Raw genomic sequence first — 22,184 nt, 5'->3', positions numbered from 1 at the left:
CCGGCGAACGAGCGCAAGTGTGAAGGTCACACGTGCTCTTAATTTTCATTGCTTTCACAGTGTTTTTTTCTTGGAGTATGGATTCCAAACTATTTGATAATCATAGAATAGTGTTTCTAGTGATAATATCAGGCTGTGGTAATCATATTACGGTTGTTGGGAAGTGTAAAGTGGAGACTTCGTTACCCAACTTCAGAGGTCTCCACAAGTCCTACGGTACTCGACGAAGGCTCAACGAACATCCCAGGAGAAAGCTGAAGGTATGTGGCATAAGCATATATAATTTTAATATTCTAGGACTAATAACTGATTTTTGGCAAATATTTTTAGAAAGTCTGTCGGAGCGCGAATATCCCCGCGGGACACGCAAGTCAAGCCAAAACAACCACGGTTTAGGGGTTAAGCCTGTAGTGGCTGTGAACTGGAGTTTAGACAGCCTTCAGTAACATCCTCCAGTACTAGACACAATTTAGAAGTTTAATAAAACCGTCCAGAGTGGCAAGAAGAAACTAAAACAAGAAGGAGGATGCAGAGAGTGCAACGCCCACCCTCTACAGTTGGTCTAAGGGCCTAGCATTTAACATTGCCATGTGACCTTGACCTTCGACGATTGATTGTCCTCAAAACTGAACCACGCCATTCTTGCCTGACTTTTAACTCTTTCACCAGCTGAGGTTCAAACCAGATCAGAATTGTTGCAGTTCCATCATGCCCTTTGACCCATCGTTCTCAATCCTTTTTTGACTCTTAATTCTTCCTCAGAGTTTGTTTCATATCGAACAATAGTTGAGTAACTGCGTCGAACATTTCACCTTGCCCTGTCACACTTTTAATATCTTCATCCTTCCCTAACCCTCAACACTTCCACCAAGTTTGATCTAAGTCGGATCAGAGCTCCTAACGTGGGCCTTGTCGTGTGATCAACTCTGGTATTTCCCTGTGATCTTGACCTTTGACCAATTGTTCTCATAATCGACTAATTAAAATGGAGTGAAGAACGGAGGATGAAATTTAATATCAATCAATCAATCATTTCCTGTGGCACCCTCGGGGATGCATAGGGCCTCGATGAACTCACACCACCACATCCTATCTTGTGCTAACTCCTCAAGATCTCCCCAACACTCATCTCCAGCTTCGCGTCTCATTGTCCTCACCCACGTCTCTTTTGGCCTTCCTCTACCTCTCCTACCAGGTGCCACCCACCCTGGTGTACCTCGTACTATTCCCTGTCTCCTATACACATGTCCTAGCCACTTCCATCGTGAGAATCTAACATATTCATCGATCGGCTGCACTCCCGTTATTTCTCTAATTCTACTATTTGGTATCCTTTCCCACCACTTAACTCCTAATATTCTTCTAAGTGCTTTATTTTCAAACACCAAGAATTTATTTTCCATAGTCACTGTGCTGTACCAAGACTCGTGTCCATAAATTAAGATACTCCTAACCATTACCTTATAAAGTTTGATTTTTGTATGCACAGAGAAATTGTTATTATTCCAAATATTTTTAAGCATTCCCATTGCCTGATTAGCCTTCTTTAACCTTTCCTCGAATTCAAGGTTCAAAGAACCATCCTTGGCTAAATAAGTACCTAAATATTTAAACCTATCAACTTGCTTTACAACCATACCTCCAATTACACATTCCTGCGCATTTTCCATATTCATATTGATTATTTCAGTTTTTCCACAATTAATAACCAAACCCACCTTGCGACCTTCACTCACCAAACAGTCCAACACTCTCTGCATCTCTTCTGGCCCATCACAAATCAAAACTATATCATCTGCATAATCTAAATCCAAAAGTTTCCTGTTCTCTCCCCAAAGTATACCTGCACCGGTTTCTGTTCCAACACGTTTCATAATGTAATCAATGACCAATATAAATAGTAATGGCGATAGAACACCACCTTGAATTACTCCGGACTTGACTTCAAACGAATCACTCAGACAACCATCAACCATCACTTTACAAAATGTGTCCTCATGCATGTTCATAATGACCCTCACAAACTCCTCTGGTATTCCATAATGTCTCATGATCTTCCCCATAGACTCTCTCGAAACACTATCAAAAGCCTTTTGAAAATCAACAATATAGATAAATCAACAATAGATATAGATAAATGTAAAGTACTGCACCCTGACAACAAAAACATCATATATGAGTATTGGCTGCTTGATATCCCACTGACAGTAGTAAAGGACGAAAGAGATCAAGAAGTTATTGTCAGTAACGATCTGAAATCCTTTAAGCAGTGTGCAGTAGCGAGTAACGAGGCAAACAAAATGCTCAGCTTCACTGCACGGAACTTCCAGCACAAAACACCCGGTATAATCTCCGAACTTCATGTGTCACAAGTTGGACCACACCTACAGCGTCCCCGAACCATATTAAGGAAGAAATATTCGAAAGACTACAGCGAAAAAACAATAAAATGATAGCGTCACTGCGAAATTACCACACGAAGAACGTCTAAAGAAACTCTCTCTCTCTCTCTCTCAAAAAAAAAAAAAAAAAAAAAAAAAAAAAGACTCAAGGAAGACCTGATACAAGTAGTTAAAATTCTTAAAAAATCCAACGACGTAAGATATTATGAATTGTTCGAAATACATATGTACTGTAGACTGTGACTAGAAATAATGGGGTTAATTCAAAGGTAAGCGATGCAGCACTAAAACAGTATTCGCGCAGCTGAACAGAATAAACTGCCAGCAACAGTAGTTTGTGCAAAAACTGTAGATACATTGAAAATTCAGCTAGATAAATATTTCGAAACAGTAGGCCACAGTTAAAAGAGTGTTTTTTAGTTCCAGACTGACGTGTATGCTGACGACAGGTAGACGATTGCTTGGTTATGAGAACATTCTGCCATCGTAGATGCATTTTTTTTCTGATCTGAGGTTAGAAATTTTTAGAACATAACTTTTCTGCCTCTTTTCGTATGAAAATTTCCATGCTTATTCTTTCTAAGAAGCATAGTGTTTCCTGGTTTTCTTTCCTGCTGTTATTTTACTGAATGATGTGGTGGGTGAGGGAGAGCCCTCCTTTATGCTATCCTTTTCTCACGTTTAAGTTTTATCGTAATATATATATATATATATATATATATATATATATATATATATATATATATATATATATATATATATATATATATATATATAATGAATAACCTCGTTATGGGGCAATAGCCCTTCTATTATCTGTACTTCCTATGTACTTGTATGTACCGCCTTTGTTCTTACCTTACCCTTAACATTTCCATCTTGTTTGGTTTTAATCGGATAAAACTGTTTAAGTTGTCCATGTCATGTAGCTTTGACCTTTTGGCTGACTCTCAACACATTCAGGAATTTTCATTAAAATTGAATTAATACTGCTTTAAGTATTATGTTCACACACACACACACACACACACACACACACACACACACACACCACGATCGCGCGCGTAGAGTAAATCGTAATACTCTCACATCGTAGTGAAGATTGCAGAAGAAAGAAATGAACATGACAGGATTTTTGTCGAACAGTTAACATATAACTATTATCGCGGCGCGCGACTCTGAGGTTGTTATTATCGTGCCCTGGCAACCCACCCCTCAACAGTGCGTCCAATTTCGTGTATGAGACGCATGTGATTCGTGTATATGGTCGTGTATAATAATCGTGTATGATATATTCGTGCATAGTAATATGATTCGTGTATAATATGATACGAAATCGGAGGCACTTTTGAATGGTAGGTTACCAGGGTACGTTAATGACAACCTGCGAGTCGTGCGCCGCGACTATAATAAAACATCAGTTTTAAACAGGAAGAGTTTACTGAAATATCTGATGGAAAAATAAAATACATAATTTTCCTAGGTGGGAATTTAAACGGATTTATTATCAGTAATAGACTCAAAAACTCAAAGCGTTGTATAGCAGCCAGTAACAAGGCAAACAAAATGCTTGGCGTCATCACAAGGAACTTCAGTCATAAAAAACCTGATGCAATCCCTTAAACTTTATACGCCATTAGTTACACACCGATAATACTGTGTGCAACACTGGTCCGCAAACGTTATTAAGGACGAAGACAAATTCGAGTGAGTGTAGCGCAGAGCCATAGAAATGATCTCATCGCCTCGAAATTTACCCTGCGTTAGAGCGACCAAATATACCAAATATGTTTTCTCTATAAAATCGACGAGCCAGTGAGGTCTAAGGATGTGTTTAAGATTCTTAACAAATTCGACGATATTAAACAGGATAATTTGTTCGAAGTACAGAATGATACTGTAACTTGAAATAACAGAATGAAGCTCAAAAACAAGAAATACAGCACTAATATAGGTAATTATTTAATATTTGCGTAGAGGACTTTTGAAACAAACTTCCAGCAACAGTACTTATTGCAATAGCTATTTATAGGTTTAAAATTCGGTAAGACAAATATTTCGAGACTATAGGCCATAACTAACTGAATGTTGTTATTTCCATGTTAGTGTATGCTTACGACAGTGAGACGTTTGCTTAATTTTGAGAACATTCGGCGATCGTGTATGCTTATTCTACTACAGATCTGTTGATTGGAAATTATATGATCATAGTTGTTCCGCTTCTACTTCTCCTTATAATTTTTTTAACCCCCGTTCTTTCGAACAAGTATGGTGTCTTTTCTTTCTATCTTTTCTCTGCCGATTTTACCGGATGGTGTGATGGAGTGAGGGAAGAGCCTTCCTCTTTGCTGTACTTTACTCATACACGTTGGTTATAGCTGAGCAGAATTAGCTTTTTTGCCAACAGATAACCTCGTCATGGGCCAATTGGCCTGTTATCTGTATTTCTAACGCTATGGGCCTGACAAGTGAAATTTGGGAAATGTATTCACTCTGGACTGGATAAAAACTCAGGTGATGAATGTTGCCCGTGAAACAAAGCTTGTGGATATCCTAAGCTTTTAACTGGTTAACACACACACACACACACACACACACACACACACACACACGTCGACATTGCACCCTCCACTTTTCTACCCATTTTCCGTGCTTCCATCACAATCACTTCAAAAAATAGTACCTAACATTCTGTGGATATATATATATATATATATATATATATATATATATATATATATATATATATATATATATATAGGTGGGCAGTACCGAGGTGCAAAAGCACCGAGTGATTTACATTACCGAGTTAAAATTCACCTACCGGTAGCAATAGTGACACTACTTTTTTCGTCATGTACCGAAATTGGTTCCGACGGTATATTTTTAAGCATATTTTGTCGGTACTCGGTACCGGTACATTTTATTTATCTATATCCACTCATCGTGTGATAAAAAGAAGGTGAGGAGAAGACCTACATGGTAGTGCTGCTGCCGACCCTGGCCATGTGCCTCAAGAAGTTAAATGAGGTGAAGGCGCTTTCGCCGATCTGACGGTGTGCTAGCCTCTAATGAACGCAGTGATTGAGGGTGCGGAAGGCATGTTCGGCCATCGTTTCGAGGACATTGACTGCCTGCTTGCTACTGCCTTTCATCCCCAATTCAAGCTTCCGTGATTGGCGTGGTTACCTGAGTCTGCCTCCTACGACACAGAGAAAATGAGGAGGGTGGAGAAGAAGATGGTGTCGCTACTGGAGAGCAAGCTAGAGGACGCGGAGTACAGCACCACTGATGATGACGGGGAGGATGTCAAGGAAGAGTTTTTCAAACTCTTCTACGTAAAAGCGAGGAAGAAAAGGGAGACTGGGGTAAAGCTAGTAAAGGAATTTTTGAAAAAAAAAAAAAAAAAAATCAACAAGGACTGCCTTCCATGCAAGGTTTCCAGAGACTTTTTTGTAACTTACAACACGCCAGTACCATCCAGTGCTGCTGTGGAACGTCTGTTTTCACTGGGGAAGGACGTGCTTAAACCAAAACGGGCGGGACTCAGTGACTATCATTTTTAAGTGCTCATTTTCCTCAAGGGGAACACTGGAAAAGAAAACTGATGTGCACTGGGTAATTATTAATCAGATTATTGTGCATGTAATGACACGATGTAGTCATAAAATTGTGTTTATTTTGATAAACACTAAACAAGGTGTATAAGAATGAATTACAGTGGCCGGTTAAAGTTTAGCGATCTATGTATTGAAAGTAAAGGACTGAACGGTCGCAAAACCGTATGCTTTAGTCACCCCATAGTTACTGTCACTGTGACAATTGTCTGACATCTTTCATCTTTTTTGTATGGTAAAAAAAAAAAAAAAAAAAAAAATCCAATCCTGAGCAAGTTTACTTTATACATATTCATGTACCGAGTACCGAGTATCGAGTCGGTACTCGGTACTTCATTTTTTTTGTGTGTGTGTGTGTATTATGCAGGTACCGGTAGTGTCACTACAGTTTTAGGCAAGTACCGGTACCGTTACCGACGGTACTTTTTGTGTACCGGGTGCCCACCTCTCTCTCTCTCTCTCTCTCTCTCTCTCTCTCTCTCTCTATATATATATATATATATATATATATATATATATATATATATATATATATATATATCACGCCGCGTTTGTGCAAAACTTGTTCTTTCCGATGTCTCAAAACACTAATTTCCTCCGCCTTTCTACTGGCCACAGTCTTTCACATGACACCTTGCCTTCTACCACACAAAATTCTAGCTTTCATCATTATTCCTATTATAAAATTATTATTATTATTATTATTATTATTATTTCTATTATTATTAAGTAAATTGATATTCTTTATTTTCCATTCAGAACAAGCCTATTAGCCTATTACTCAGGGGAACGTTGTCGCTGAAGGCAGAGCAGGAAAAGAAACGTGAGAACAAAGGGTTTAAAGGTCTAAAGAATACTAGGTCAGCCCTCGCTTCACTCCCCTTCCCCCCCCCAAAAAAAAAAAAAGTTCAGCTCCGCGCATGATGTCACTGGCAGTACAAAGACGATATCACGGGATAATTTGCCCAGAGAAACGCTATCAAAGTTTCTCACTTTGTTTTCCAACGATGTGTATTTTTATTGTAATTTTTTTTTTCTTCAAGTTAACAGCAAGACATGTGCATTAAGTGGTGAGGGTCGGGGTGAAGTTCGTGCTATAGTAAGATGATTTTTTTTCTCCCGGTTTCTTAAGAGTGAGGATCTTTCTCTTAGGGACAAAAGTTAGTCTGCTGCTCCACTGTATATACGACACGCTTGGGTCATGTCTGTCACTCTCTTCCCTCAGTGAGAATAATTTGTGGACAGAGAAGTATATCAAGCCTCTCTTGGCCAAGGAATATTAGTTATAGAGGTGAAAGTTCAGGTTAATATTAGGCGGCAGAAAATAAGTAGAAGAGACAGATATTAAGGTTAATCTTAGTTTCCGACCTTACTTCACACTCCATCAGGGCACAACAAGAGAAAAATGAATGTGGTGAAATTTTTAGTCATCTGTAGAGAAAGGTGTAACAATATTCATAATATTCATTTTGACTGTGGGTACAAGCAGAGTATATAAATCAATGAACTTTATAAACATGGTCTTGAATCACAGCGAGGCATGAGCTGATTCCTGAATATCTGAATTAATTACCTCAGTTTGTTCGTGTAGTAGATGTTCATGGTCCAGTCCACGGTAATTCCCCGCTTGAGCATGTAGTTGTCATAGTGGGTCTCGAACAGCAGGTAGGTGGAGCCCCCGTGCAGGTCACCCATGGGAACACCAACCCTCTCTGGCAGCATTTCACCCTAGGAACACACGTCACAGGCGTTATTAGTTTTTTTTTGTTTTTGTTTTTTGAGAACAGGGAAGGAAAAACAAATAAGAATATCTTTACACAAGATTACAGGTGTCCTCTCCTCATAAAGTATCTGTAACAGTTGGATTTAGATTGCTGTAGTGATGGTATATAAGCTTTAACCTCTTGGACCGTCCTCTTGTTGGCTTGAGGGATTCGTAATATCTTTTCTAGAGTTATTTATTTTCTCTGAGCTGTATTTCCTTTGGCCTTGGCTACTTTGTAATTCCTCTTCCTCAGCGATTTATTGCCAGACCTTCCTAGGCTTTGGCCGAGAAACACCTTTGTTACCGAGTTACGTACTGACTTATTTACTTCCAGGCTAAATTGCAATTAGCTTTTTGAAGCCTCCCCAGAGCCTCTAGGTCAGTCACAGAGGGTTTCCCAGTCAGGAATTTTTATCAACAGGAAGACTGTTTTTGAATGACAAATTAAATTCAGAAAGTGCCTTTTAAAGCCCATTGTTTGGTTCAGGGCTCGTATTCAGATTTCTAACTCATATTTACAATAAATTCTTAAGCCATGCTGATGAAGACTCTTAGACTAAAAGTTTTATAAGTGATTTAGAATCCTCTATGTAATAACTGATCTGAAACTTAACAAATTAATCACTGGTCTTGGCCGTGATTCGATCTCACGACCTCGTGCTTCATAGGTGCACATGTTACCATTGAGCCAAAGAGAGGATTCCTGCTTTGCATCAATGCAGTACAGGCTCATATACAGGTAGACCCCATTACATCACTCTTTTCTCCCCTTGGTGATTAATTTGGTGATTTTTGAACATGGTGGTGTAGCATCGAAGGGCACCATTGTGGACGCTGTGGACCACACTGAACAGCTCATCCCTGGGATGTAAGGACTAGGACACTGTTAGCTAACCAACAACATCATTGCCCTCCAAGCCTTGCCTCCCATCCCACACCGCTGCCAACCAATGTAATAACCGAAATGAAACTTAACAAATCAATAAACAGTCCTGGCCAAGGTTCGATCTCAGGCCAACTGTAAACTTTCATTTTTGTTATTACATTGGTTGGCAGCGGTGTGGGATGTGAAGCGAGGCTTGGAGGGCAAGGATGTTGTTGGTTAGCTGACAATGTTCTAGTCCTTACATCTCGGGGATGAGCTGTGTCTCAATCGGTAGAGAGTTGGCCTGCAGTCTTAACGGACCCGGGTTCAAATCCCGCTGGGGCAGGGGACAGTTTAAGGATTTGAATTTCATAAATATCAGACTTTACTGATCTACCAGAAGACCCTCCGACATGTAAAAATACCCCCACTAATACCAATACACAAGTCCTGTATGAGACAGCCCTAGTATGTATTCAGTATGGACGGTGGGTGTTAGCGCCGAAGTGGTGACATGTAGAGGTGTGAGGTACGTAGGAGGACTACTGGGCCTTGAAAGAAGGCTATGAAGCCTATGCCCAGAGTCGGTCACATAAAAAAAAATAACAGTATAGTGCATGGAAAACTTAGTCAAGTAAAACGTATGACAGTACAGGGACTGTCGTATCAGTGCAGCTCTACATGTTACGGGCCATTAGTCGTTGGGAAATATGCAAAAAATCTAAACTGTTTTTTTCACCTCTGCCTTACATACAGTATATACTTGAGATTGTTTTGATGTATAATAAGACCAGTTATTTGCTTATAAATAGGTTCTTTTGCCATTCACACTATGCATGGGTCGTTTAGGACAGGCCTCGAGTCAGTGGAATGTGAAGCTCAGAAACAAAACTTAATAGAAATCTATGCTGAAGCTACTATTTTAATGATCACATGTGGTGAGGTAATGTTTATCACTAGTAAAAGCCTAGTCAAGACACAAATTGCATATCCCCCATTCAGTATTCCATGCAGCCACCAACATTTTCCAGTAAGGTATATAGCATGCATAGTGTTAAGTGCGCCACTTTTGTAATAAAAGTTTCATACTCATACACGTTTTCCTTCAGCGTAATAGTACTTCTGTGTCAAATTTCATGTGTCAAGGAGAATTAGACCAGGCGATAAGGCAAAATGAGTTGTCCTCTTTCAGTGAGCCATCCTTTAAAAATCTGGTTTAACTTAGCTATTTATTGACCAAAATTTAAAAATATTCCACCCTCATAATAGCATTTCCAAGTCAAATTTCATGTGTCTAGGTGAATTAAATCAGAATATGAGACAAAATGTGTTGTCATCTTTCAGTGGGCTGTCCTGAAAAACTAAGTTTCAATACAAAATATTCCATAAATTGGCTATTTGTTGATCAATTTTGTTTATTCCAAAACCATTTTACTCAGAATTCTGGGCACAAGAGAAAAAATGCCTTTTTAACCATTTAAATTCTCCTGCTTATATGTACAACACACATCTTGAACTTTTAGAATTTAAGAATAAATAATTTCTCGCCCAAAACATGTTGCGTAGATGAATAATCACAATTAGATTTTTTGTCTTTAAATTAATGAATAATCACAATTAGATTTTTTGTCTTTAAATTAAGAGTAATTTACCCTTCAAATGAACAACACTGCAGCATAAACAAAGAAGTAACAGCAATTTTATTGACACGAGTAATGTGTGCCATGACAAACGCCCCTTAACAACGACTGTTAAATGGTTGGCCTCGCTTTATGACCAAATAATATAGCAAAGAATGAAATTTTTAAAGTAATCTACTCGAAAATTATTTTAGTAATAGAAATTTTAACATTAATTCTCTTATTCTAACCCATTCTTTCCCAGAGCTTAAGGAAGTCGACCGGTGGAAACAAAAATGGAACACAGAACGCCATAGTGCTGAAGTGGTTATTGAGGATTGTTGCTAACATATTCAACGCCAGGGATTCTCTTATACTGAATACATATTAACCAACTATAGCAAGAAGAAGGTAAAATTACACCATCATATTTAACGGGCTAAATTTAGATCAACAAAACTCTACCCTCTTTATTCTGAAGTGACAGTATTCAGATAGGCACTACTAGACAGGCGCAAGGCTGTAGATAAAGACTATAAAGATTCTAAAGTATGGTTATTTACTGAACCCTTAGACGACGAGAAGCCACTGCTAAGTTGAGTATAACCATCCGGAGAATATAATAAGTCAAAATTTCTATCCTCGTCACAAGGTTTAGAATACAGTATACCAATAGCAGTTTTCAGTCATCTATACAAGGAGTGGTCAACTAAGGCGCTCAGAAACGAAGACAAACTAGACTCATAAAGCGATATTATAACGTGAAAACAGAGAAAAAGAACCAGTGTTTCCCACTTATGTTTTCAGCGCTTGTCTGCCTCATTTCTGTTCGCCTCAGATCATTTACCTCACTGCCGATGGTCCAGACGATGAGGAAGCTGTTGCACTGGTAGAAGTGTTCTGAGGAAGAATTCATAAAGGGTATTATTATTATTATTTTATTATTATTATTATTATTATTATTATTATTATTTTCAGGAAAGTCTCCAAACGCGAGGAATATCAGGAATATTTTTTTCGTAATTTTCATTCTAGTCTGGTTATGAAGGTGCTTCGCAACTGTTTATCATGTGGAATAATTGTGTGTGTGTGTGTGTGTGTGTGTGTGAGTGTGTGTGTGTGTGTGTGTGTGTGTGTGTGTGTGTGTGTGTGTGTGTGTGTGTGTGTGTGTGTGTGTGTGTGTGTGTGTGTGTGTGTGTGTGTGTGTGTGTGTGTGTGTGTTCCTTCATTTACATCTAGTGTCGCTATGAAGTGTTTAGTAGCTGTGTGAATGAAGATAAAAGCATAACAGTAATCTTGCACATAACTAAGGACATGTGCTTAAAGTTTTAATCGGAGACGGGAAGGCAAGACCCAAGACTCTAATTTATGACAGATGTTTATAGAATACCTGTGATAGATATGATTAGCCTGCATCCCATATTACAGTGCGCAGTCAGCAAAGATATGGAAACGCCACATACGTTCCGGCTGGTCAGACTACTTCACTACGCTTGTTTTCACATTGTCCTTGTTCACCCAGTATTACAGATGGGGACCTGGAGGCAAATAGAAAAGCCAAAGGCTGGAAGATTGCAGAAGAGCTGTTCTTTACAGAAGAACAAAAATCCATTTTAAAAAGCCATTCATTTCGAGATGCTTGGACACTTTGCGCTTAGAATACTGGAGGTCATAGGCAAAGGGAAATGCACACTAACATAGATCCTGGGGCGACCTTCTGGATACAGGAAGGACTGAAAGTATCAGAAAATATTTTTCTTTTACTGATTGGGGAGAAAAGCCCGGTGAGTGCGTTGCTAAACAGATACTGTGTACCTGCAATAATGGATGCGGGATGCAACTAGCCCCCCCCCCCCAAAAAAAAAAGCAGGGTCGTGCTCTGGCAAAAACTGAGACAACAAACACAGACTGTCTGTCACAGGAACCCTCGAACAGTTGACAGGTATAAATCTAAATCTTCGTCATCGCCATTCGTCATATGGTTCAGAAAATATCGTCAAAGATCTGGGGCTTGTCTTCTCTTTCCCCATTCAAGTTTTAACCTCTTTAGCCTGAGGACGTCTTTTTCTACTCTGTTCGTGCTACTGCCAGGCGACTCAGGTTAGAGTACCACAGATGTAAACCAGTTCGTGAAATTTTATAATAAAATCTTTCCAGCTTAAAAAGTCTTTCCCAAGCTGAGTAAAATCATTTTCGGGTTGTAGGAGTTAGGAGTCTGGCGTCTTTCGCTAGTTTTAAATAACTGTGAGACAAAACTGTGAAGATAAATGATTTCTACCTATAAACATGAGCCATAGTTCTGCTAACTCTCTACCCGTAACCTTGACTGCAACAAAAGTCAGATAGTGACTGATAGCTTTTCCAGACTGCATGAGCGTCAGTGCGAGCTGTTCCTGTTTAGCAAAGTTTCTGACTATCACCTTAGCACTGAACAGCAGGTGTGGGATTCACAAACATACTTGCGACTGATTCCTTGCCGTGGCAGGTTTATTTTTGTAAAAAGAACTATAGGCAAGAGAAGGCTAAGCATTCTGTTTCCATGTTCTCTCTGCATAAAACAGATGTAGCCAGTGATATTTTTTTCTCATAATGAATGTATGTTTTTCGCAAGAGAAACAGGATACTTGGGAGGACTCATAACTCTTCTTTACCTGTACTTCCTTCTAAAACAAATTTTGTTCACAACAATGAGTCGATCGTAAATTTTTTCCATATTATTATCCCGGGTCTTCCTTGGGTGTGAGACTCTGGCTACGACTTCCCTCTAGACAGTGGCAGGATTAGACGTTGAACAGAAGCACTGGCACACAAGTGTACAGTCAAGGACAAAGCTTCTCCTTTTTCTGCGTTACTTTTCCTCTGCTGATGGATATTGAGAGACACATGTATGTTTCTCTGTCCCCAGACGATTTACTTATGATGTGTTCCCTCTCTACAGTGGCAGGATTAGACGGTGTGCACAAACTATGGCACACAACTGTACACTCAAGGACAAAAGTTCGCCCTTTTCTGCGTTTCTTTTTCTCTGCTGATGAATATTGAGAAACACATGTGCCCACAGGCGATTTACTTATGATGTGTCAAGGAGGAAAGTAACGGACATATCATAGGTGTGAATCTGGCCTGGGACTGAGGCCTGGCCTCCATATCGTGGCCTCGGACGCGACCTTGGCATCTACCTCCAAAACTGGCCCTGGCCTCGAGGCCAGCTGGAAAGTGTACAGGCCTTGTGACAGTTCTGAGACCTAACCACAGTTATGGATATAGAAGTGAATCCCAGAACACACACACACACACACACACACACACACACACACACACACACACGGGGGGGAGGAGAATCAGCCCAGTGATATATGCCTGTGGGTTGCATAGCTGCATTGAATATAAATAATAAGGTATGTACAGTAAGGTCTTTGCCGGAGGCAGAACCCAGAATTATAGAAATTAAATCCCGGTGAGTGTTGAGTGGCCCATCTTCGGTGACAAAGTATTTTTTAAATCTAGGTCTTTCTCTTCATTTGTGGGAGACCTTGAAGCCACACCACTTACGTCTGAAGTTGTGTTATGAGGCTGGCGATGTTGATGAGATATAGTTTAACAGGTTTGGAACATACGAGTACTGCAGTCCGTCTGTCATATGAGAGTGCACCATCATGTCTAGTCCCGAACAAGAACAAGATTGCAATGCCAGCACTATCTTAGGTACGTCAAGTGTGTGAATGCGAAGCTTAATCCACATCCCAGTATTGTTATTACCACAGAAGCCAAAATTATTTGTGATGGCATCTCTCAGCTTCTGAGTTCGTTAACAGCATATATGGTTGTTAAATCTACTGTGGTTTATGTTTCACTGCTACTCTGTTACAGAGTACGTCTGATTAATTAAATTATATTTGTCCCAGTTTCTGTTCGTTATATCAGACAAGCATCCAACAACTGGTACAGAAATACCTATGAGCTATGTGGATAACATATTCACCATATATGTTTAAGTGATATGAAGGTATTTACATTTACCAGCCATGTAGTCCTATGAATGTCCACAAAACTTTATTTTCTCTAGACTAGCAGCAGTTGAGGTAATTCTGCCGCACTGTCGATGGCTTCATTCCCTAGTCCTCGTGCGTGACTATCTTTTAAAACTACATTGCTAATTACTGCACATGGCAAAGGCATCACTCCACACAAATGTAAGTGCTTTACGTGATTATCATCAGATGTAAATCAAATTCCCATCCAAATATTGAAGCTGATATTTCTGGTAACTTAAAAATGATCAAACCACTGCCCCATCTCACCCTCATAGCTTCTCCACCCCAGTTCACGGTCCACTGATGCACGCAGTTACCCGTATGAATGTTTTCAAAGCGATGCTATCTGCTTCGTGTTTATATACCTTTATTAATGATGTCCAGAAATTCAGTTAAAAAAACTTCCTGTCAATAAAAGACATGATAATAATTAAAGGGAAAAAAATTGTTTTTTATTGTACTTATATATCTGAAAAGTAATCACTGACCGTACAACGTAATGAAATACAGTTTGTGTCTTAGGAATGGGTAGTATTTTGGTGTTTTTCTGTTAATTATTAAAGCTTTAACAAGGAAATTAATAATGATTATTGAGTACAAGAAATGAACCCTCTAAAAAGGGGTTTGTGTGAACACTGAAATAAAACGGGGGACGACTTTCCACCACTAATTTGTCTGAAATTCCATAAGGGAATACTTATTGGAAGGTCGTTAAAACTGGACAGAGAATGGCGAAGCAAATTCCATTCACAGCTACATAACCAGTAAAATAAAAAGTTCTGAGACAATGAGCATGACCCTGCATTCAGACCTTGACCTTTACCTCCACCTTGACCTACCAAATCTGGACAAAAACATGATTACTTCTTTGCATCCCCACACACAATTCTCCATCCGAGTCCAAGGAGGGCCGTTGTCCAGAAATCTCGTTTATCAAGGGTAGTAAAGAAGATGCTAAACTCTGTTATGAATTCAGGTTTTTATGTACGTTTGTAAGGTACATGTGAAACCCTCCCCAATGAGTCAAGAGGTTGGCGTTTTTACCATTGAACAATGCGTCACTTACGATGGTACTTCTTTAGCGTAACTCAGATGTGGTATTTTTAGACACTGGCCCTCCTTGCACACAGCCGGAGAACTCATGTGCCAAGTTTGATTCAGATTGCATTATTGATTAAGAGATAATCCCACTCCCTGATGCTGCACCTACAACTTTGGCCTTGACCTGCTACCTTAGATTCTGCTCATTCTCTTTCAAAATCAAATAAGTTATTCCCAAACCACTACACAGTGTATATGCTAAATCTGATAAATAAACGGAAAAGATATGAGTGAGGTAGCTACGACACTGTACCAGGAACTTTGACCTCGGCGCTTTGACCTTGACGTTTGATTGCCCAGTACAGAAAACGCATTACTTCTTTTCCAAACCCACCCACAGTATATCTGCCAAGTTTGATTAGAAGAGGATCAGGTGTGCGTGAAATAACTTGTTAACATTATACAAATAGACTCGATCACCGAAGCTACTGCCATAAAAAAAAAATGCAAAAGAAAAAAATGCATTGTTTAAAATTAATGAAAAGGTTGCCGGAAGGTGACGCTTTTGTTTTGCGCAATTTTTCAAAACCCGAAGAATGTCGTTTTCCAGTCCTGTACCCCACGCATCGCTTAGCAAACATGAGTCGTGAAATGGTGGTGAGGGTGTTTTCTGCTACGGTTAGGTGTTGGTTTATGCAATACTTTTCTCTAGCTTTCATGGATCCACAAAAATCATAGCAAGTCAGTGTGTTTCATAATAGTCTTCATGAAAACAAACAGCGGTAAAGCAACTCTCTCGCTCTCCCCTCTTTCCCTACCAGGAATCACTTCTGCTCCATGCTGCCCTCAGCTCATCCTGCCATCATCCCCTTACTACCATTGTCTGCTTTCATCTTCCTCACCCTCATGACCCGTCGGCAAGAAGCAACCAGATGTGCTCATACTAGGGACAGGGCAGTGTCACTGTTTCGTCGGCAAGGAGTTGTACAGTAGCTACCTGGCATATTGGGTGTGTGGCACTCATAGCCCGGGTGTCCCACATACTGCTCCAAAATCCGGCTTGAATCAGTCCCGTCCCGTGTCTGGCACTCGAACGCCGCAATGTGATGAAGGTTACTGCGAGCGTTCTTCCCGTATTTCAAGTTGAACTGTAGAAATAATGAAGCCATGAACAAAATACATGCATAAACATACAGTAAATGCACCCATAAATAAATTATGCACCCATGCACCCATTAACATCCATTCAGCAGTATTCATATTTGCTTACATTCATTCTAGTCATTTTAAGTAATTTAAATAAGTCTGGGCACAATCAGGTTAATTTGTTCTTCAAGGTTACCTCAGGTCAAGTGCATAATCAGTTCAGGTTAAATGTATTCAATGAAAGCATTTTTATTAAAATTAACTTGACTTACTTCAAGACCGCTGTTTTTAATTAACTTCTGGTCTACTGAGGTAGCTCAGTGTTCAGCAAACCCAGTCACTGAGCAGGCGAACCTTACTCGTATAAAGCCAGGAGCAAAAAATTAGCCCCATTCATACTAAACTTTCCAAGCTTTTTTTTTTTTTTCCTGCTTCGTCATCATCGTCTTCTTCGCTTGCATTGTGGCACGTAAAGTGAACCTATATGAGCGCATTGTGCGATTCTTTTCTTGTTGCCCCTCCCGAGAGGAAGTGCTTTGTTACATTTCCCAAAGCAATGTTCTTTTCTTTGTCTTTTTGGTGTTACTTTTGTTGTTCTTACCACCATATGTTGCCATGGCCTCGTTACTTTATTTCTGGCCTGATTAGTCTGAAAATTACTATGCATATACTGCATCTGAACCTGATACCTCGAGACAGTTTTTATATTTTCAATTTGAACCCTTGAATGTATTTTATATCCTCCAGTGTGTACAAAGACAGGTACAGAACACCAAAAGTCGAGCGTGAAATCATCAGACACCAAAACATCCAAAGTCTGTTGGTAGACTTTAAAAAACACCCATCCCAATAAAAGGACGGGTTTCCAGAGATAAAGTCTGAGGACCTAAGGAAGCTGAGCCGGGATGAGAGTTTCCCGTCCGTTCTTTCGTCCGTGCTCTAGAGGCCGTTGTCAAAGGAAATGCAGTAATGGACCCATTTAGAAGACCGAGGTGTTGAGTGAATCGTCTCCATCTGACGGTGTGTGCCTGTCGCACTGGTGGACATGCCCATAGTCACAGTGACCACAACTGTCTCTATAATCTGTAAGGGATGTCAAAGTGCAACAATTTATGCCCTCATCACAATTTTGATACAACCCACTATAAACGGGCAATCTCCAAAAACTTTAAATATCGGCCTGTATCGCTGCCTCAATAAGTGGTGGAAGCAGTAGAGCTGTGGGAAAGTCTGAAGGTGGAGAAGTATGTAGGCTTGCAGACAGGGAGATAAGGAGGTCGGGAAGTAGGCAAGTAGGGAGTTAGGGGAGGGGAGTAGGTTGGTTGGTAGGTAGGTAAGGAGGTGGAGTGGGAAGCAGACAGGGAGGTATGTAGGAATACAGGTTGGTAGAGGTAAAAGGAGGTAGTAAGGGAGGCAGGCAGGGGGGTAAGGTAGGAAGAAGGGTAAGTAGTTAAAGAGGTAGGTATGCAGGAACAAGAAGTGCAATTTATCCTTTATATGGTGAAGGAATAATTTGCAGCTTAATACCACAGTGTAAGAGAATGGCTTCATAACCCGAGATCAACGCAAAAAAAAAAAAAAAAAAAAAATACACTGTACACGGCAAGGATCGTATGAGACTGGCTTCGAGACCCTATCGTGGTAAAACGCAGCTAGCACCGTATTTCCGAACGGGTTATGGCAGAGGTGAGTACAGCCTGAGTATGCCTCCTACTCTGATTGTTCTATGATTCTTTCCATATGAGTTACAAAGAGATACATGTATATGTGCGTGAGTAACAAACTTTGGGAACTATCATGAATTTTCTTGCAAATGTTGCCCCTCTTTTCATCATTAATATATATTTTTTAAATTTTCTATTGATGCATTCGTTCATGCATTTACTGAAAGGCAGGAATTACGAAAAAGTGGGGCTGGGTAACTCAGATTGGATGGGATGAAAGAGTACAGCCTGTGAAAGCGGGCATTGTACTGTACACGAGGTAACGTTAAGTGAGGAAAAGGTTTAAATCAAAGTTTTCGCCCAGAAGAAGATAAAGAACAGGAAGAACACGACAGTAACTATACATTGCTCTCCAGTACTTTTTTCAGAATGTAAAAATATTTCTGTATACTCTGATTTTATTGCGGATTGAGACACGGGCTTCTGTTGTCATGCGTTCCACTTGTGACTATACAGCGACGGGACTCACCCCAATGTAATGGTGTTTCTTTTGCCACTTTGGTATCTTCTCAATGTGGCACCAGTAGAATGTGTCCTGCGTGTGTGGCAAAGTGGCACTCTGACTCACCCGCCACACTTGCGCATCCTCTGGCACCGTCTCCTGGTAGAATGGCAACAACACATAGGCAAACCTGATGAAAATAAAGGCTTATGAGGGCACACATAGGCAGGCAGGGTATGCAGGTCTAAAGACAAGGTAAAATGTACAAAACATTCATTGTAACATAATACGAAGAAAGTTCACAAAAATGCACAAAACAACAATTATTAGCATCGAAGACTTAGGGCAGCAGTGCATATAAACCAGGAAGACAGAAACAAATGTATACGATTATAGTGAGGCAAATTTTTCGGGCTCTTTGGACCAGTCCAGCTGGATCTAAACTGTCGGGGCCTCTCTAGATACTTGTGAGAATGGACTGAGACTAGTCCTTTCCTGAATGTTGCTCCTTTTGAATGGGAGAATCAAGTGGGAGCAACGAGGAAGCAATTAATTATGTTATGTAAAAAAATAATGAAACATAATATCAGATGATAATTGTCAGTTAGTAATGCACGGTTGCTTCTACTTTATAATAATTTGGTAGTTGTTCGCCATCATTCATAATACTGTGATTCTTACCACACCCTGTTAGTGCAAGAAAGAAACAATTAACTTACACCAGTGTTACAGTTTTCATCCTTGAGAACTTACTACTGAGAAATACTTGCACTGCCGTTTTTACTTTTTATATTCCTTTGAGATTAAAAAATTTATGTTTTTCTCCAGACATGATTTTTCCACTACTTTAGGAATAAATGATTGGCTTCAATTTAGGTCTTAGTGAGCATTAATTTCATTAAGAATCTGCGTCATAATTATCACCTTACCACATTAGTACTGGCTGTCAGTTAGGTGAAATCCATTTTTGTTTTACCATTTATCTTTTGAACATATTGACAGTCTTTATGCTATCAGCATTATACCCCCCACCAAAAACTACCCTTTTCGCCTGGTGCTAATGTGCAGCTTTGTGTACAAGCAGCAGTCGAAAATAATACAGCTCAGCTAGGGAGACGGAACGAGTAGTCCAGTCTGGAAAGGTTGGGCTGCTTCACCAGAACTCCCATGAAACTGGCCCAGTCAGCCTGGACAGGTTGTGAAAATGCACAATACTTTGTTTACTCTAACTTGGCCCATATTTTCATGCTTTTGAAGCAAATTTCGCATAACTCAGTGGTATGAAAATCCAGTGCTACGGTTCTACATTCCTTCCATAGCGTTTCCTTGTGACAGGCATCATATTCTAGTGCTAATGTATACTTACAGTTCGGCATCCATTTTGGAGATATGGAAAGTTTCGGCCAAGATAGTATAACCTGAGTATAGTTGTTGGCCAAGTGACAAACACATGACATCAGTGACGTACCTGTTTCCCCGATTAGGACCGTGGTAGGAAGGGTGTTCGTCACTGGGGTCGCTGTCTCCCCACGCGTACAGCAGCCGCACAGTGTCATTCTGTCATAGAAAATTTGGCACAGCGTCTAGTTCCGTCAGTCCAGTTATATCTTTTTTCCGTTTTTATTCTTGCTCGTTTATTTTATTCAGATTAGGAGGGACGTTTCTAAGAAGACGGGTTGTATATTGCCATCGTTAAATCTTTTAATACAAGTGGTCTTTCCTAAACTTAACAAAAAAAATCGACTGGTGATAGGAATAAACAAAATTAAGAAACATTAAACAACTTGCTTAAAACTGAATGCCCCTGCTCAGTGCATAACCCCTCACCCACAAGCAACTCAGAAACACAACTAGAAAAGTCAAACAGTCAAACAGCGTCACACGAGCAGGTTTTCTGGCGTTTTTTTTTTTCTAGCAACACTGTCCTGGCAACATCTCTTGACAACTTTCAAGGGAATATTTTAACACAAACTTTCACAGCCACAGGCAATCTATGGAAAGCTACCACCATCATCGAGTTACCTGAGAAAACCTGCCACAAAACTGCTCGTGTGGCACCTCCTTAACTCTACAGGTGACACATGTACAGTATGTAGTGCTACACCCCAACTATACAATATAATTACACACTGTCCGACATTCATACAACAGAGACAGCAACACAGCATGTCAAGTGTGCTCGACTTTGTACTGATGTTCGCCCAGGCAAATCGGTCTGGTATCTCCTTACCGTGGGCCTACTCAGTCCCTTCCATTAACTGCAATCACATACTTACCGTAAGGACGTAGTCGTGCGGGTCGCAGGTGTTGATGTCCCTGGCCACAACAAGGACGGTGTGCGTGTTGTTCTCTCGTGCGTGCAGCGGCCGCCAATCAGCGTGGTCATCGAGGGACGGTGTGAGTTCACCCACGCCGTGGCGGTCCTGCAGGAACAGTCGCCCGTCCTTCACCCAGGCGGTGACCATGTCCCCGCCAGTCATCCCGCCATTAGACGAGAACCCGAACCCCAGCCAGCCAAGAGTGCGAGCATGGATCTCCCATACCACCTCCTGCATCGGAACACTGGTACTTAGGAATACTAAAAGAAGCGTAACATTGACACAGCAACATTGTCAGGGAAATTATAACACACCAGCCATCCCGACATAGGCCGGAACCATGAACCCTAGCTAGCCACGGGTGCCAGCATGGATTTCCCACACCACCTCCCATCAGCGATAGAGACACTTAGCAATACCAAAAAAAAAAGGCATAAATTAACACAGAAACATTGTCAGGGGAAACGTAACACGACAGTCATTATTCTGTTCGACGAGAATATGAACCTCTGCCAACCACAGGTGCAGGTATGTATCTCTCACAATATACCTCCAGAGAAACATGGACACACCAGAAACTGATTTGTCTGCCTTAACCATTCGACTGTTGGGATGAACAAAATCATTTTGTGTTATCCTAATTTGATTCTTTGGCGTACCAAGAGTGGAGAAATAGTCACTCGAGATGGTTTTCGAAGCAACTGCTAGGATTTCTCTCCCAGCTGAACAAAATCGTCTGCTGTTAGGCTGAAAAAAATGCTCAAGTACGTCAGCGACAAGCATAATATTAAATTATATGCATGCCCCTGATTTCTACGGTCACTTATGGAATACTTGAAATTGGCCGATGTGATTAGCCTGCATCCCACATTACAGTGTAGTCAGCAACGTTACAGATAGTTCAGAACATAACAGTGTAGTCAGCAACGCTACAGAAAGTTCAGATGTGTTCTGTCATCTCGTGCATCAAATATTACTATCAGTAACTGAGGGCTTTACCACAGTTTTGTCTTCATAGTTCTAATATTTTGGTCTTGACCCGTCACGTCCCGAGGTTTTCCCCACCTCCGACATCCCCCAATCCCGAGGTATTTTTGAAAATTTTTTTTTTGGCTAAAACCTCCGCTTTTGGTGAGAAACATCGAAAATGCATAGAGAAATCGCTCACCTGAGGTTTAAAATACTCGATCTAGGTAGGAGTACCTCCTTAC

General features: G+C 40.3%; 1 protein-coding gene across 1 annotated transcript in view; it reads right to left on the bottom strand.

Annotated features, from left to right (window-relative positions):
• The window catches only part of LOC145396091 (DBH-like monooxygenase protein 1 homolog), a 50,695-nt gene that overhangs the window by 21,009 nt on the left and 7,502 nt on the right, over positions 1 to 22,184 (bottom strand). Inside the window, exons 2-7 of the mRNA XM_080269557.1 lie at positions 20,932 to 21,204; positions 20,124 to 20,212; positions 18,683 to 18,845; positions 16,341 to 16,491; positions 11,116 to 11,168; positions 7,593 to 7,747 (exon numbers count right to left, since the gene is read on the bottom strand). Of these exons, the coding sequence (XP_080125683.1) occupies positions 7,593 to 7,747; positions 11,116 to 11,168; positions 16,341 to 16,491; positions 18,683 to 18,845; positions 20,124 to 20,212; positions 20,932 to 21,204 (884 nt within the window). The remainder of the gene's footprint in view (positions 1 to 7,592; positions 7,748 to 11,115; positions 11,169 to 16,340; positions 16,492 to 18,682; positions 18,846 to 20,123; positions 20,213 to 20,931; positions 21,205 to 22,184) is intronic.

The sequence above is a fragment of the Coenobita brevimanus genome, chromosome 34 (genome assembly GCF_032717465.1).
Source record: "Coenobita brevimanus isolate Jiangsu-jjx chromosome 34, ASM3271746v2, whole genome shotgun sequence".
Taxonomy (NCBI): domain Eukaryota; kingdom Metazoa; phylum Arthropoda; class Malacostraca; order Decapoda; family Coenobitidae; genus Coenobita; species Coenobita brevimanus.
This window is presented reverse-complemented; position numbering and strand designations above follow the sequence as displayed.